The 16,444-nt window shown below is 42.2% G+C and overlaps 1 protein-coding gene across 8 annotated transcripts in view; it reads right to left on the bottom strand.

Moving 5' to 3' along the window:
- RDX (radixin) overlaps positions 1-9,593 on the bottom strand; it is a 30,457-nt gene extending 20,864 nt beyond the window's left edge. For 2 of the 8 annotated variants that reach the window (XM_088668318.1, XM_035114926.3), the window contains exons 1-3: positions 9,200-9,593; positions 3,221-3,428; positions 2,551-2,628 (exon numbers count right to left, since the gene is read on the bottom strand). Coding sequence is in view for 4 of the 8 variants with exons in the window: in XM_035114926.3 (XP_034970817.1) it covers positions 2,551-2,562 (12 nt within the window). In the remaining 4 variants the exon portion in view is untranslated. The remainder of the gene's footprint in view (positions 1-2,550; positions 2,629-3,220; positions 3,429-9,199) is intronic. The other 6 variants (XM_088668317.1, XM_035114927.3, XM_088668316.1 and 3 more) reach the window with 3 other exon arrangements.
- Positions 9,594-16,444: the final 6,851 nt, after the last annotated feature.

The raw sequence follows: 16,444 nt of genomic DNA, 5'->3' as shown, positions 1-16,444 counted from the left end.
GAATAGTACACGCCTTTGGAAAATGCTGAAGTACTTATTTAACTTATAGTGCCAGGTAAGATTGAGCCCTTCAAGCCTCAAGTCTGATAATCCTTTAACAGCAATGGAAACATTATTTGTCAACAATTACAAATGTGCTTGAATGTAGAATGAAAGAAAATGCTGTTGCTATTATTTCTTGTTTGCTTTTTGTGAGTTTTGAATTTCTAAAATGAAAGGTTTGGACTCTATGCCTCTCTGGATATCACACTGACTTCACTTCATTTCCTAAACCTGGAAGATAATTCTCCATAATGTCAGATATAAGAGGCTGATTAAGATTACTCTGGTGTGATGTACTCTGCTCTTGAACAGAGATTATTACAGGGTACATTCTTATGTACACTGGCTCAAATGAAACAATCATTTTTGTCTATTAATACTTTGATCTTTTAAAACATATTTGTGTGTTTAGGGGTTGTTGTTTTTTACAATGGATGTGTAGGTGTAATCAATACATGAATCAAAAAAATTGATGTTATGTGGTATGGCTTAATTTTTAAACAAGAGGCATGGAGTTACCCTTGTCTGAAAATCATTCTGATGAAAACAGGAAGGTTAAAAATTGCAGCCTTACCAAGTCAAAATGTTACCAATCACCACTGCATACAGTACAAAGTTAACCTGCTCTTGCTTCTGGTCCCACCTACCACTGGCATGTGCCCCCCCTCCCTGAATGGTTGACTACAAGGGAATGCAGCACTCCCTTGCCAAAAGAGATTCCCCACCCCAGCTCTAAATGATGCTAGGTAGGAAAGCAGATCAGAAAAAGATTGTATCTTATGCAGGCACACACAAACTGTAAAAGATTATCAAATGTGCAGCTGCTACAACCCACCATATTCATGAAAGCTGCACACTTCATTGCGCTCTGGCAGTGCTACTAGTGTTGCTCTCTAAGCTACGCATTTTCTGCAGCAATCCTCATCACAGATCCATGCATCATCACTACAGTTCATCGGGTTGAATAAAAGTCTTTCTAAACCAGCTCACTATATTTGGATATACACTTAAATAAGGAAAACAAAACAAGACTGTACTCTACACAACAGCAAGACTCCTTTATAGCTACAGATTAGAACAAAAGTGTCTTTATGGCACCCAGACAATAATATTGTTCAACTGCCTTTTAAATATATAGAAAATGAAGCTGCAGTCAGAATGGGTGATTCAAGGTCATAGGCATGGAAGAATATTATCAAACCAGACTTGCATGTAAGCAAACGTAGAAACAAAAAATAGGTATCAGAAACAATGCCAAGAAGCAGCACTCATAGGAAGTAGTTGCAAAATACCAAGTAGCTTTTCATCAGATTACATAGTGTGGTATTAAAATAAGTTTTACACAGGGCAGACACATTAAAGTAAATGAGTGTGACTAAGTTAGTAGGTACTATATACCCTGATATTGGGAAAGATTGAGGGCACAAGGAGAAGGGGACGACAGAGGATGAGATGGTTGGACAGTGTTCTCGAAGCTACGAACATGAGTTTGACCAAACTGCGGGAGGCAGTGGAAGACAGGAGTGCCTGGCGTGCTATGGTCCATGGGGTCACAAAGAGTCGGACACGACTAAACAACAACAACAAACAATATACCTATTGAAATTAATGGACCTATTTAATTGACCACCACCCCATAGCTACAGAAAATTGTGTCTCAATAAACAATACACTCATTTTCCCTCTCACACATACACAAATCTTGACCAAGAGCTAATCATTTAGAAAACCAAACAAAAATACACAGCTCCATGCATCATTAAGTTCAGTGCCTTCTCGCAGGCTTCCCATAGTCATCTGGTTTGGGGCTGTATGTTTAGCATGGTAAAGAGGCGACTGAGAGGAGCTATGATAGCTCTTGTCATATATCTAAAGGGTTGTCACATGGAAAATGGAGCAAGCTTGTTTTCTCCTGCTCCAGAAGCTAGGACCTGAACCAATGGATTCAAGTTTCAAGAAAGGAGATTCGGACTAATCAGGAAGAACTTTCTGACAGTAAGAGCTGTTCGACCATGGAACAGATTCCCACAAGAGGTAGTGGACTCTCCTTCCATGGAGCTTTTTAAGTAGAGGTTGGGCAGCCATATGTCATGTATGATCTAGTTGAGATTCCTGCATTGTAGCAGGTTGGACTGGATACCTTCAGGGTACATTCTAATTCTACAATTCTATGATTACAGCTTCCTTTTGAAAGTCTCCTATGATGTTTCTATATATCAACTGAGAGAAAGGATATCAGCAGCAGTAATTAGTAGTAATTATTAGCAGGGCTTTTTTTCACCCAGAACTCACTGGAACTCAGTTCTGGCACTTATCGGGTGGGTGCCATTGCCATTATAAGAGAACAAGGGAGGTGTTCATTGTGAGTTCCGACACCTCTTTTTCCAGAAAAATACCACTGAAAAATACCTTGCAAAATAGAAAAATACCCTACAAAAACATCTGCTACAAGTAGCAGACAACACACTGAGCTGAAAGCCAATCAAGTACAAGAAATAGATTACTTACTGGTTTCGGCATTTTCCCTCCTTTTCTGTGTTTCTGGTTCAGTTAAATCATCTGCTGTACCACAATCTTTGTACTTTTCTGTTGAAACAAATTAATTATTTATAACTACATGCAGTTTACATTTCATTAATAAGATAACTGACCCATTAATACTATAAATGTTCAATATGCTGTTAAGTATATACATATGCATCTGCTTTGCATAGCTACATTGATTTTACATGGAAGGAGCAGAACTAATTGGTGCATGAAAATTTCAGAAGACTGTGCTTAATTAGACATGTACAAAGAGAAAATTCTAGTCTTTACAGTTGGCACATGGTCCTAACTTTTTGCTTGTGAGCACCAAAACAAAAAACATTATTTCTTTGTTTGAAGCTGGACAGATCCACATAAAGATTAAACGCAAAGGCTACTGGAAGAATTCTATGGTATTTCAGGAAATCTACACTATCTACTTATTACTTAAGTATAATAGCATTTATTTAGTTTATATGGCATCTTTCAGTTTTGAAAATCACACAGGGAGCTTCCAAATTAATGTTCATTAAACTAAACAAATCCAATACCAAACACTTTGACAGCCTCTATGCCAGACAGGCTATAGAAGCAGATTTCTTTCCCCACCACACCCATCCCAACCCCAGCCCAGTCTTAGCTACAGTCATACCTCGACAACCGAACGCTTCGACTTCCGAAGGTTTCGACTTCCGAAGTCGACAACCCCTAGAATTCTTTTCTCCATGCGTGGTCGGCGCGTGCGTTCTGCGCCTGCGTAGAGCTGCATGCGCATGCGCCGAAGCAGCGCTTCAAGAACCGAAAACCTCAACTTACAAAGACGGCCGCGGAACGGATCATCTTCATAAGTCAAGGTACCACTGTATATTACAAGCGATGGGAATAAACTGTTGAGTTAGTGCATCATCATATTCAAGTGTCTATATCCAGCTTGTACAATATGCCTTGCTCTACCTCAGCCTTCCACAACCTAATGTCTGCAAGATACTTTGATCTACAACACCCATTATTCCTACCCAATGGCCATGCTGACAGGGGTGCTGACGGGCATTGTAGACCAACACATCAGGAGGGCACCAGGTTGGGGAAAGATTGACCTACATTATATGTATTCAATCCACTACACATTGTCGATGTAAGAATGCAGCATCTTATAATCAAGGCAGAAAATCCATTCCTCTGCCCTTGAACTCTTCATCAGCTGTCATTTTACAAACTACTGTACAGAAAATGCTATTTTTAATAGACATTTCCAAATGTTTGCCAAAAGCCTATTATTTATAAAATAATATGTCTGTTTTTATGTCTGTTGAATCTGTTTTTATATTACATATTCATGGGCATGGGAAGAAGGCTAATAAATTGTTTTAGTATTATTATTTATTAAAGTTATTAATCATTTTTTGCCATGGCAACTCAAAGCGACTTACAACATCTTAAGCAAAAACCAAACATATACCTACAATAAAAACAACATAAAAAAATGAATGTTGCACTGCCTGCCATAAAAAAGCGACAATGTTAGAAACTGAGATATAAAAGCTAGGAACCAAATGGCACCTTTGGGTCACCACAATATGTCTAGGTTTTATCGTGTTTTTAATATTCTGTTGGGAGCCGCCCAATGTGGTTGGGGAAACCCAGCCAAATGGGCGGGGTATAAATAATAATAATAATAATAATAATAATAGGTGCTTTTTTATAAAGAAGATGGGGGATCTAGCTGAAGATGCACTGGAAAAGCAGTCTAGACGAGATGTGACTGCAGTTTCATTCTAGCAAAAGAAAAAAACCAAACCTCTTTTACTCAATCAAAGGGGTAGTTTGCCAAAACCTGTATTTTAAAAACTTGCGAACAACTTTATGTACATAATTTGTTTGGTTCTTTTTGCAATTTGTGGTATCTGGAGGATTGTAACCAGTCATAGCAAAACAGGTCATACAAAGAGCACAGTGGAACTTAAAATTCAAGCAGGTCTAGGACAGTAACACCCAGAAAACTTCACTTCATGGCCGAGTGGGAATTTGAACCCTGGTCTTCCAGATCCTAGTCCTACAGACATTCTAACCACTACACCACACTGGCTCTCACTGGGGAGAATTTTTTTCTTTCAGTTTGCAAAGTCACAGCTTCTGTGATAGGTGGAGCTGCCAGTGAGGGACCTTGTCTCATGCCCACATAACCTGATTATTTTCAAAGTTCTAATGATTTTCTTTCTGTAAAGGAAAGCACTTCCCTGTAAATGGTACAGGAGTACTCATGCATTATTATTATTATTATTATTATTATTATTATTTAAAAAGTAGGGTGATGCTCCACCATTTCCATAAAAAAATTCATAATTATGATATCCTTTAAGAGACATGGCAACCAGAATTACACAAAGTATTCCAAGTGCAGCTGCACCATAGACTTGTATAAGGCCAGTGTGATATTTCCAGTTCTGTTTCAATCCTTTTCCTAATGAACCCTGAAAAAAATTCCCCCTTTTTACCACTGCCCCAACCTGAGTTAACATCTTAATTGAGCTATCCACTATGACCCTAAGATTTCAGTTCTTAGTCACAGCCAGCTCAGACCTTAACAGCATATATGTAATGTTGGGATTTTTTGCCCCAGCATGCATCACTTTAGTTTTGTTAAACACTTCATCAGATTTATCATTTTAATGTTGATTTACATAGTTTGGAGAGATCATTTTTGAGCACCTCACAGCCTTTTTTAGTTAAAAACTACCCCCAAACAACTTGGTGTCATCAGCAAACTTTGCTAACTTGTCTCCAGGAAGGACTAGAAAGATGCTCTGTCTCATGCTACAGACTAGGGTTCAAAAAGCAGACAACACACATCCAGTAAATCTCACTCCCTGTCACAAATGGGCAGGATCAGAACCAAAAACTAGACCAAAATGGTTTTCTTCTCCATTTTAGTATTTATTCTACTTAACACTCCTGCCTTCATAGCAAATATGCCATCAGATACACAAAATCAAACTTCAAAATGGCCAGGTACACAAGAAGGGAACCCCTGCCCACAAAGTTTTTCATTTTTGTCTTAAGGGGGTGTGTGTATAAACCTCTGGTCAATGCCTGTCTGTAGGATGGTCTACTGTACAAAGGTCACATCCATTGCTGCATCCACTTTCACCTCTCTGACTAAACCTACCACAGAAATGCAGTTCTCAACCCCCCCCCAAATGTCCCCCTCAAAGCAGCTCTCAGGTTGAAAAAGGTTCTCCAAACCAGCTTCAGATTGATAAAGTACTTCACAAAAGGCTCATCAAAATCTGTTACATAATATAAAATTATAAACCGGGTTCTGTTTATGAATGAAGAAAGCTAAGCATATTAAGACTGCATCACTTGGCTACTCAGCAAATATTTTATATTCCCAATTTTACCTCAATTTTATGAACCTTGAAACCCAAAAAAGTATTTACTGGCAAAAGTAATGTTTCTCTTCCTTAATTTATAACTACGGTAGTATCTTGTAAACTTTGGCTTGACCTTCTGTTTGGCACTGCCTAGCAAAGGGCTCAGCCCAGCCAAGCTTCATGCAGCCTCACAGTTTAGGGGAGTTGGAACAATAAAACAATGCGATAAAACAATAATTTAAAACAACAAAATGAAGCAATAAAAGGAGTTAAGAAGTAAAATGGAAGAGAAGATAAAACAAGTGCTAAGGGTTGGTTATAGAGCAGAAACTAGCCTTAGAGTTGGCCTTAGAGCTCAAAACCCTGCTTCAAGCATTCGGCAGCCATCTTCCCCCCTAATGTGCACCTTAATTTTTGCAACGTAATTTGACCAAAAAAGGTGAGCATTAGATTTGAGTAAATACAGTAGGTAGAACAAAAATTGTTAAGACATTCTACAGAGGCACCACATGCAAAAGTTCCCCAAAGAAACCTTTATTACACTGACAAGGATCAGTTTTCTGCAAACAAAATCACTGCCTGACAGACTTTTAGAATACTGTACAGTACAGTACTTTGAGAATGTCTACCTGGGCCTTTGAAATCCAATATATCTATTTTAAGATCCACCCTTATTCTTTTTACTGTTCTTCTGTTATTTGTTTTAGCTGTTTTTAATATCCTATTGTTAAATTGCTGTAACTTGCCCTGGGACCTCACAGTGAAGGGCAGGCAAGAAGTATAATAAATAACATGGGACCAGGAGTAGTCTTGTAAATATGACTATAAGACTTCTACAAAGCTTTGAAGTTCCTCACAAAAGATGCCTTTGCAAACTTCAGAGCAAAGGCAGGGAAAATCAGACAATGGAGTGAAGCAAGCACTAGGGTCTCCCAAGAATAACTGGAACTGGAACTGGAACACATTCATAAACTATTTGAAAACAGAGATTTATGGGTTAAACAAATAACTCAGGACAGTGAAGACCAAGCAATCAGTGAGGAACTCCAAAACAATCTCTTCCACCTGGGTGAATGGGCAACAAAAGAGCAAAACAATTTGTAGTGAGGTGCACTGGGGCAAAATACCCTAAATACTAATGGGATCTGAACTGGGGTCTTTGCAAATAAATCAATGTATCAACAGCAGTTGAAGGGGCATGATACAGGGGAAAGGGTTTAAACTCCATGCTTACTTACCAATCCTTACACTCCTCCCAACTGCTATTTAAATAACAAAAAGCAGGCACACTATATACATAAACTCATTTAGCATATCATCTACTTTGGCCCATGGTCTGATCCAGTACTGGTGCTAACCTGGAAATTTATTGTTCTTAATAAGGGAACTGCAGTCTTAAAAATGCAGCACTGCAAGCATAAAGGTTGCATATACTGTATCCCGCTGAAGTCAAAGGAACTTAAGCAGCCTATGTGGAGAATTACAGCCAAAGTTCTCAAGCCTTAACTTTTAACTTTAATTACTTTGTTCATAAGCTTACCACCATAAAGGAGATTTGCATAAAACACTGACCCGAATAACTCACAATAGAGTTATTGTGCTCATTATGTAAATCAATACATTAAAAAGCCAAAAAAACACGAAAAAGTAGGTTTGTTTTCTACAATGGACAGCACCAGTCTTTGGATCAGTTTCATATGATGTCATTATTTGTCTATTATGGGTGCTTTTATCATAAACACGTGATTGGCGCATGGGTGAGCTATACCATGGCTAAAATTCTGTTTGTGTTGGATTTTGCAGAACTTTTGCATTTAATTACTGTTAAAATGCTTAATCATCCCCAATTCAATCTGGAATACTTTCAAGTTCTCCAGATTCTTGGTCTACTGGCAGCTAACTGAGGTCTGATTCTAGGATCCAAATTTCAACATGTAGCGGGAAGAATGGGAATAATAAGGGGGCCAAAGGAGGGCATATGGAGCCTGGTGATCATTTCTGACTCTACAGAGCTCCAGCAGTCACCATTTCCTTCAGCTGCTGCATGCTTCTATGGACTTTCCCCCTCCTCCTGAAACGGTGACATGCTGGGTAGAAGTTTGGCAGCTGCCGACATGAGGAACGTGTTTAAAATGTACTTGTCCCCGTTTGCAACAAGTAGCTGAGCCGCATGACAGAAGCTTCAAGTTCAATCCCCATTTCCGCCCCATCTCTTCTATTCTCTACCCAATAATACCGACGACTATTACTACACATGCGGTGGGGACGACGGGGACGACGACACTCGATTCTTCTCGTACAGCAATTTGCTAAACAAGCTTAACTGGGAAATAAGCCCCGCAAATACCGCTAACTCCAACAGAGCGTCCTTACAAGCAGATGTGCATTAAGCCTGGGGTGTCAAAAGACTTGCAGCCCGATCCCACAACTGACTTCGAGATGCAACTTACTCCCCAGCTCCGGATTGTACAGCCTGCCCTTAAGCCAAGCATATCCAACCGAAATTAATTCCACGCAAACGTGCTTAAATTCAGGTTGTTCGGCTACAACCCTCAAGCAGCGCTAAATAGGTAGTGATCGTAAACCCTATTGAGATTGCGTGCGTTTGTGGGAGCGGGAGGTTACTACAGAGTAAACACGCTCCGGACTGCTGCCACTAGAGCCCCCACTCTGCCTGCCCTTTCCCTTTTTTGCTAACAAAGGAAATAAATCAACAGCAGCGAAGGTGGTCTTGAAAAATGTCGTTAGTTGGAAATGTAAACAGAGGCAGCCTGCAGAATATGACACTAACAGTGTGTGTGTACACACATACATATACACACGCACGCGCCCATATATAAAGACATATACTGTACTTATACTGCATATAAAGACATATACTGTACATGCATACACATATACACACACTTATATGTAACAATTACGCCTTCCCGGACCAGTGACCCTCTCACACCAGCCTTCCTTCCTTAGGAGTTGAGGGGAGTGGGCGGGAGAAGAAGAAAAAGGCGGAGAAGCGGCGAAGGAGTCGGGAGTCCCCGTGGAAGGAAATACCCCATGGAAGGGGGCGGGGAGCGAGTTGGATCGCCGTCGGGGGGGGGGGAGGCGAGAGAGAGACGAGGAATAATCGCTGGTGAGGGGGGCGAAGGGAAGCGAAGAGTTTCTCTCCCCCTCAGATATATACACAAACAGTATTTTGGAACTACGATCCCCACCGCCCACATCCCCGTTAAGCTTGCGCAGGAGCCGCTAATGCGTACCGGGGGTGGTCTTCCCTCAGCTTCTTCTCCCAGGTGTGAGGCGTGAAGATTAAGCGAGGGAGCGCGAGTAGGAAAGGGCGAGGCCTGGCAAAGCAGCACCGCCGGGGTCGGCCAAAAGTAGCCCGCTTTTCTCCCTCACCTGGCGGCTGCGGAGGCTGAGGCAGCCCGGGGGCGGCGAGCTCTTCACTTTCCTCTTCCTCTTCTTCTCTGCTTCCAGGAAAGCGGTTTTGGTCCCAAGCGGCAGCGGGGCCGGAGGTGGGAGACGGGGAGCCACGCCACACACGCACCACCACGGCGCCCGCGCAGCCCCCTCCGCAGCCGGCCAGGAGGCGCTGCAGGGCCGCTCCGAGCGTGGCTGAGGCGCGCACCCGTGCGCGCTCTCGCTCCCGTCCCTACTCCTCCTCTCCGTCAGGGCCTCGCTGGTGCTGCTATCTTCGCTGCCGGGGACGCGCCAGCGCCGCGTCCGCTGACAGGTCCGCAATATGGCGGCGGCCGTCGGTTTAGAATTTTTCTTTTCCCTCCCCCTCCCCACCCTATCAGAGTTCTTGGCGCCTCCGCTTCCCTACCGGGCATGCGCGGACGGAGGCGGGAGCATGCGCCTTCCGCGAGGGTGAAGCCGCTGGTTCCCTGAGCTGAATTTGGGAGAAGGGGAGGCGCGCGCGCGACGGGGGAGGGATACTGTGCGTAGCGGCTGGCGGTAAAGGTCGGCGCGCGAGAAGGACCATTGCTCAGAGTCACGTGGGAGCGGGGCTTGGGTCCAGCTTTGTAAGGCTGCAGCCACCTACACACTAATACATCTCGGATCCTGTGCATCAGGAGCGAAGTCGCGCGTGGTTAAATGGGAATTGCTTCCAAGTAACTGGTGGATAAGTTGGAGCCCTACTAGGGAAGAATTCGGTGCTTGAATTGCTGGAGATGAGGAGGGAGGCCTGGCCCTCCCTTAACCTGCTGGCCCAGTAAGCAACAGGTTGCTAAGATTTGGCTAAAATTGTGGAGAGTCAAGAAGCAGAGCTTGTATGTTTCATTAAGGGACACAGCATACCCCTTTTAGGAGTGTAGCACCGTCAAATCTTAATAAGAAATATTTAAAGCACATCTGACATGGATTGAAAGCACATGACTTTCCATCAAAAAATTAGGGGGTGGTGTAGCTTGCTTGCAAGGCAACAATTCCCATGCTCCATAACTACAGTTCCCAGCATTCTTTGTGGGAAAGCTATGTGCTTTATATGTGAGTTGGATGTGCTTTAAAAGTTTGACGAGGCTCTGCTGTTGCAGAAAGGCTAGATGGTGGCGTGCACACAAATTTCATTTGTTTTTGATTAATCATGGGTTACCATCATGTCTTAACTCTGCTTTCCATTGGGCACATCGGATTTCCGCCATTTATTGTCATCTTAGTTGTTTTATTATTTTTATTCCGGTTAGGTATTGTGTTGACTTAACATGTGGATCTAACAGAACTGGATCAGAAAAAGCTATTAGCCCAGACACATGAAGGAAAGTTCCAACACTGGCACACAAACAGCCAGAACAGCATTTTTATAATTGAAAGTGTTTCAATAGGGACAAATGTAAGGTTCTGCACTTAGGCAGGAAGAACCAGATGCACAAATATAAGATGGGGAACTAGCAGTACATGTGAAAAAGATCTAGGGATCTTGATGGAGCCCAAGCTTAACATGAGTCAACAGTAATGCAGCAGCAGCAAAAAAAAAAAAAAAACTACCATAGGCTGCATCAACAGAAGTATAGTGTCCAGTTCAAGGGAACAATAGTCCTGCTTTATTCTGCCTGGGTCAGATCACACCTGGAATACTGTGTCCAATTCTGGGCACCACAATTTAAGAAGGATGTTGACAAACTGGAACGTGTGCAGAGGAGGGCAACCAAGATGATCAAGGGTCTGGAAACCAAGCCTTATGAGGAACAGTTGAAGGAGCTGGATATGTTTGGATTGGAAAAGTGGAGAATGAGAGGAGATATGATAGCCATCTTCAAATATCTCAAAGGCTGTCACATGGAAGAGGGAACAAGCTTCTTGTAACCTGGCCTGGGACATTATGGTGAATAAATTGGATATATGGTAAATAAAAATCGTAGAGTTAATAGAAACTTTAAAGGTCATGCAGTACAACCCCCTGTGAGTGCAAGAACTGAAGATATTGTTTGTAGCCACCACTTATTTTGGTACAGCCAGGCATGCTTTACAGACCATGCAACATAGCTACTGAAATTTTCTTACTCCCCTGCTTTCCTTGTTGCTCAGGACAGAGATAAAATAGAGTTGTCGTGGGCTTCGCTCTTCATTTCCCCTGTCACCTAAACTTCCTGTGAACCAGAAAAAATAAAACTCTGTACACAACCAGTGTTGAATGTTGTCCTTTGTGTATTGTTTTTTCTTCCCAAGGGTAGCAACCACACAGATGCAGTGTACTACAGGGGGAAGCCAAGTTTTTCCTTTGGTTTTCTTTTGGTTTTTGATGAAAGTACAGTTCAAGTCACAGTCAAGCAGGAGAGAGACAGTTCAGTACGAAGGAAGGAGTGAGCCAATTGAGTTACCCATTCTGAAACACGCAGGAACTATTAATATAACTTGCCCCTGGCGGTCTTCTAAAGGCTGAGGAAAGAACAGAGAAGAATTTCCAATTAAAAGAAGCAGCAAGAAGAGAAAGATCTGTGATTGGGGCAGGAGGGGATAAAATCTCATTGTGAGGAAGCATACAGTTATGGAAATAATGTCCCTAGGGAAATTGCACAGTCTCCATAATTAAAGTGATTTAAAATTAGTCAGGGCAAATCACTGACAGATATGTGGCTATGAAGATGCTTGCATGCTCAAAAGGGGTGGAGAGAGCAAGTATATATTAGACATTTTAATGAGTCTTTTTCATTTCTCTAATAAAAGGGAACTAAACTCCTGTGGTAAAGGACTTTAAACCATATATTTAAGGCTTCCTTATTCATGAAATTGAGAGGACCTTTTCAAAATAAATAAACTGATGCAGAAATGTGGAGAACAAGAGATGGGAAAAAGAATGAAATCAAAATGGACAGATCCGTCCAACCCTAATGGGCACAATTCACAAATGACCTACAACAACGGTCAGCAACCTTTTTCAGCCGTGGGCTGGTCCACCATCTCTCAGACCATGTGGTGGGCCGGACTATTTTTTTTGGGGGGGGGGGGGATGAAGGAATTCCTATGCCCCACAAATAAACCAGAGATGCATTTTAAATAAAAGCACACACCCTACTCATGTAAAAACATGCTGATTCCCGAACCGTCCACGGGCCGGATTGAGAAGGCAATTGGGCCGCATCTGGCCCACTTGCCTTAGGTTGCCTACCCCTGACCTACAATGTGACCTTATGCAGAAAATGAAAAGTTGGGGAGAAGAACAGATATATGGACAGGGAGGTAGGGTCCCTGAAGCAAGACTGAAATAGCAAGGACAATGCAGGAAGCCACTTACCAAATCTTGTAACTTGGAGGTTGCATGGGTTTGTATAGATTTATATTTTAATCTTGTTAGATATTTTTAGATAGGCTTTCTCCTAGGGGTGGTGCAAGTTCCAAAACCAAATTAACTGGGCTGTAAATGCAGCAAGTACAGCAATGAGCCTTCTGGGAACTCAATTTCTCTAAATTGGCTTTGCACAACCCCTTCACATCATACATTTTAAACACTATGATGCCCCTTTAAACGCTGATGGCTTACGCCAAAGAATTCTGGGGGCTGCAGTTTGTTAAAGGTGCTGGGTGTTCTTAGGGGACCACCTTCCCCTCACAGGGCTACAACTCCCAGGGTCTGCTGGAAAAAGAGATGGATTGTTAAATCACACTGGGAACTGTAGCGACTCGATATGCAAGCCTGGTCGGAAAATCATGGTACAGTATGTGAATTACTTACAAATGTACCTTAAAACACATACAATCCAGCTGGGAACTACATGCAGAAATGGGTCCTGGATGCACAGATCTCTCTGATCAACCAGGCAGGGTTATGTATTGCAGAGCCCTTTCAGAAAGGTTAATCCAACCATCAGCTGTTTGGGAGGAAAAGCGAAGAGAAGGGAGAAGGATTCACCTTATCTCTACTGATCCAAATACTTAGGATTTATTATGCTCTTTTAATACAGACTCCATGCACACCTCATTGGATCAGAATTATACTGTTAGAAAGGCACTGGAGTATTAAAATACTGTACTCCCATATTTCCACGTATCAGTAGCTTCCTCATTAGTAGACATTTTACTTTTTATTTAAATGTTTAGAAGCAACAGTTCTGGACCAAGTCCAAAAATAAAATAAAATCCAGGTATGAAATGCAGGTATGACTTTTAAAAGCCTTCCTTTGATTTGAAATTGTAATGTGAATGGAAAGTAAGCCGCCTGTTTGTAATAGGTCAGCATTTTTCGACTGGATTTAAGAAACAGCAGAAGATATCAAACACTGCCAATCATTTTTAATACTGTTTTGGACTGGACTGCCTTTTTTAATGTTTGCAATCTCAGGCTGATCTAATCCCCTGAGTCAATAAAACATGTTTAGAGTTGTGTTAAAGGTAGATAATGTAAATAAAGAATGAGCTGCTTTATCTGCCTTGGATTCCGCCCTCCTTCCCTTTCACAAGGCTGTGAAACATAATAAACATAATAAAACGATCTAGAGTCAATAAATGTTTTGGAATCGTGCCAGGTAAGAAAGTTAATGACACAAACGTAGCTGCTTGCTGTGGGCATGGCACATTATTCTCTTTGTGAACTGCCTTTGACTATGTACTACAGGTTTTCAACTTTTCAACCCTTAACAAACTACAGTTCTTGGGATTCTTTTTTCAGGGGGTGAGAATGTGTTTTAAATATATGGTGTGTACACAGACTATACTGCCTACATGCCCCAGTGTGAGAACATTCCTAGACTCAAATCAGTTCCAGATGTTGTTGTTGTTGTTGTTGTTGTTGTTGTTACATTATTGTTGTTAACAAATGTACAGACCGCTTCATAGCATAATGCCATCAAATTTGTGTACAAAATAAAACAAGATTAAAAACAGAATAAGCCCTAAAAACACAAATTGTAAAAACAATGAAATGAGTTCGGCAAACTCTAAAAACATTAAAGCAATTTCCTCTGATATATAATTGTTCCATAAGTGACTGGACCACACCTCTACAGGGCCCTCTTAAACAAACAAAAATCCTCAGTAGGCATCTCAATATTGTTATATATGAGGTGCCTGTTTAATTTTGACTGGTGACTGATTCGAAAAAGCTGAACTGCAACACTAAACCCCTATTTTCTGTACTGAGCGGGGATATAGGTGAGGTAGTAGCCCAGTTCCTTACATACTTTGGCCCCAAGTGGTTGGCTTGCCAAAGGTGCTGCCTCTAAATATCTGCCCCTGATGCTTCAACCAACTCAGGTCCTTAACTTGCTGAGACTCGCAATCTGTTCCCAGGCATGGTTCAGGCTTATCTGATCCATGTTGCAACTGGGTGTGTGAAAATACCTGCCGTAAATCCTTCAGCGAAAGCCATGTTAATGTTTGGAGCAGCATTGATAGTCACGTATGCCAGTGTTGGCAAGGGTGAGGTCTGGAGACTTGAAAGGAAGTAAATTCCAACCTACTGCCTTTCTGTCTTGTTTGGCTGATTTTCTTTTTTCTTTTCCCCCAACAAAACTTCATAGTGGTCTCGTCCAGCTTTTGTCCATTTCCATGCAACTGCCACAGAAGAATTTATTGGTCGGTTGTGTTTCACACTAACCATTATTTGGCATGGTATCAGAATATCCCACAAGTGTCATAAAAGCCATTCCTAACATTTTATTTATATTCACCTCTTCCGCAGTTGCACCCAGAGCCCCATACATAACAAACAGAAATACACAAGCTCAATAATGAAATACAAGAAAAGGGGGGAGCCCAAGTCTACCTGAAGCCAGAGTCAATGACAATTAGAGCCAAACTATTCTAGTTTTGCCCCTAACCTTCCTGGAAGTACAAGGGCAATACTGAGAGCAAAGAGAAGAAAACTGTCAGCCAGTGTCACCTCCTAGAATAGATGCAAGGCAGGTGGGGGCTGGCTGAGGGCAGATTGAGTTTGGCCCCATTCATCCTAATGGCCCAGCATCCACTGGTTGGACAGTCATTCCAAAGCCACAGCACGACCACTGAAAAGACCCAGGGTTATTTCCCAAACTTATTGGTGCACAAGCAGAATGCACTGCATGAATGAATTCTGAATTGAACTGGAACAGAATTGGTTCCTTTTTCAAGGGGGTGGATCCCATCCCTTCTCTTTCATGCTTGCACGCCCAGCCCCACATAACTGAACTGAGAGTGCAGCCTCCACAGTTAGCCTCAGGAGCCAGGCAGGTCCTCAAGGCATTCTAGGCCCAGGCTGTTTAGGGCTTCATTACTTATATACTGCCATGTGTATATGACGCCTTTAAAAGAACAGGTTACACCAGGCATCCCCAAACTTCGGCCCTCCAGATGTTTTGGACTACAATTCCCATCTTCCCCGACCACTGGTCCTCTTAGCTAGGGATCATGGGAGTTGTAGGCCAAAACATCTGGAGGGCCGCAGTTAGGGGATGCCTGGGTTACACCAAGGAGCTTATACAATCTAAAAAAACCAGAAACAAGATTATCTATGGATCCTTGTAAGCTGCTCTGAGAGCTTTCGTGGGTAAAACATGCGGTAAAAATGCTGTAAGTAAAACCAACCAAGCAATATATGGTCACTTCAAGCTTATTCTTGGGCCAATCCAAGCCATGTTAGCACCTGAGCCAGACCCCAAAATGGTGCTCTCCTCCCTGCCAGGGAAGAATGGATGAGGGGAGATCTACATCCAGAATAAGAGGAGAATAAAGTTTGACATGTGGATCTGCTGCCCCAGTGGATCCTGCTGCCTGAGGTCATTGCCTCACCTTGCTTCATGGGTGGATCAGCCCCACCTGTGAGGAAGATCCTCTCCTGTTTGATGTGTAAATGGGACTACTGAATGGTGTCGTATCAAAGTATAGGATTTTACTTTTACCTTACCTCAGTCCTGCAGTCTTGGCACTGCTAACAGGATGTGGGCAAACCAACTGAGGCCATATCTAGATTGCAGGAAGGTGTGGTTCTTGCAGGGGAAGCCTGTAATGTTTATAATTGGCAGTGCACATATTAGAGTATATGATGCCAGACCTAGTTGATAAAAAAATATAAGCTAGCTACTGAATGGACT

This window comes from Zootoca vivipara, chromosome 4, assembly GCF_965207765.1.
Source record: "Zootoca vivipara chromosome 4, rZooViv2.hap1.1, whole genome shotgun sequence".
Lineage (NCBI taxonomy): Eukaryota > Metazoa > Chordata > Lepidosauria > Squamata > Lacertidae > Zootoca > Zootoca vivipara.
The sequence above is the reverse complement of the archived record's forward strand: the minus strand, read 5'-3'. Positions and strand labels throughout refer to the sequence as shown.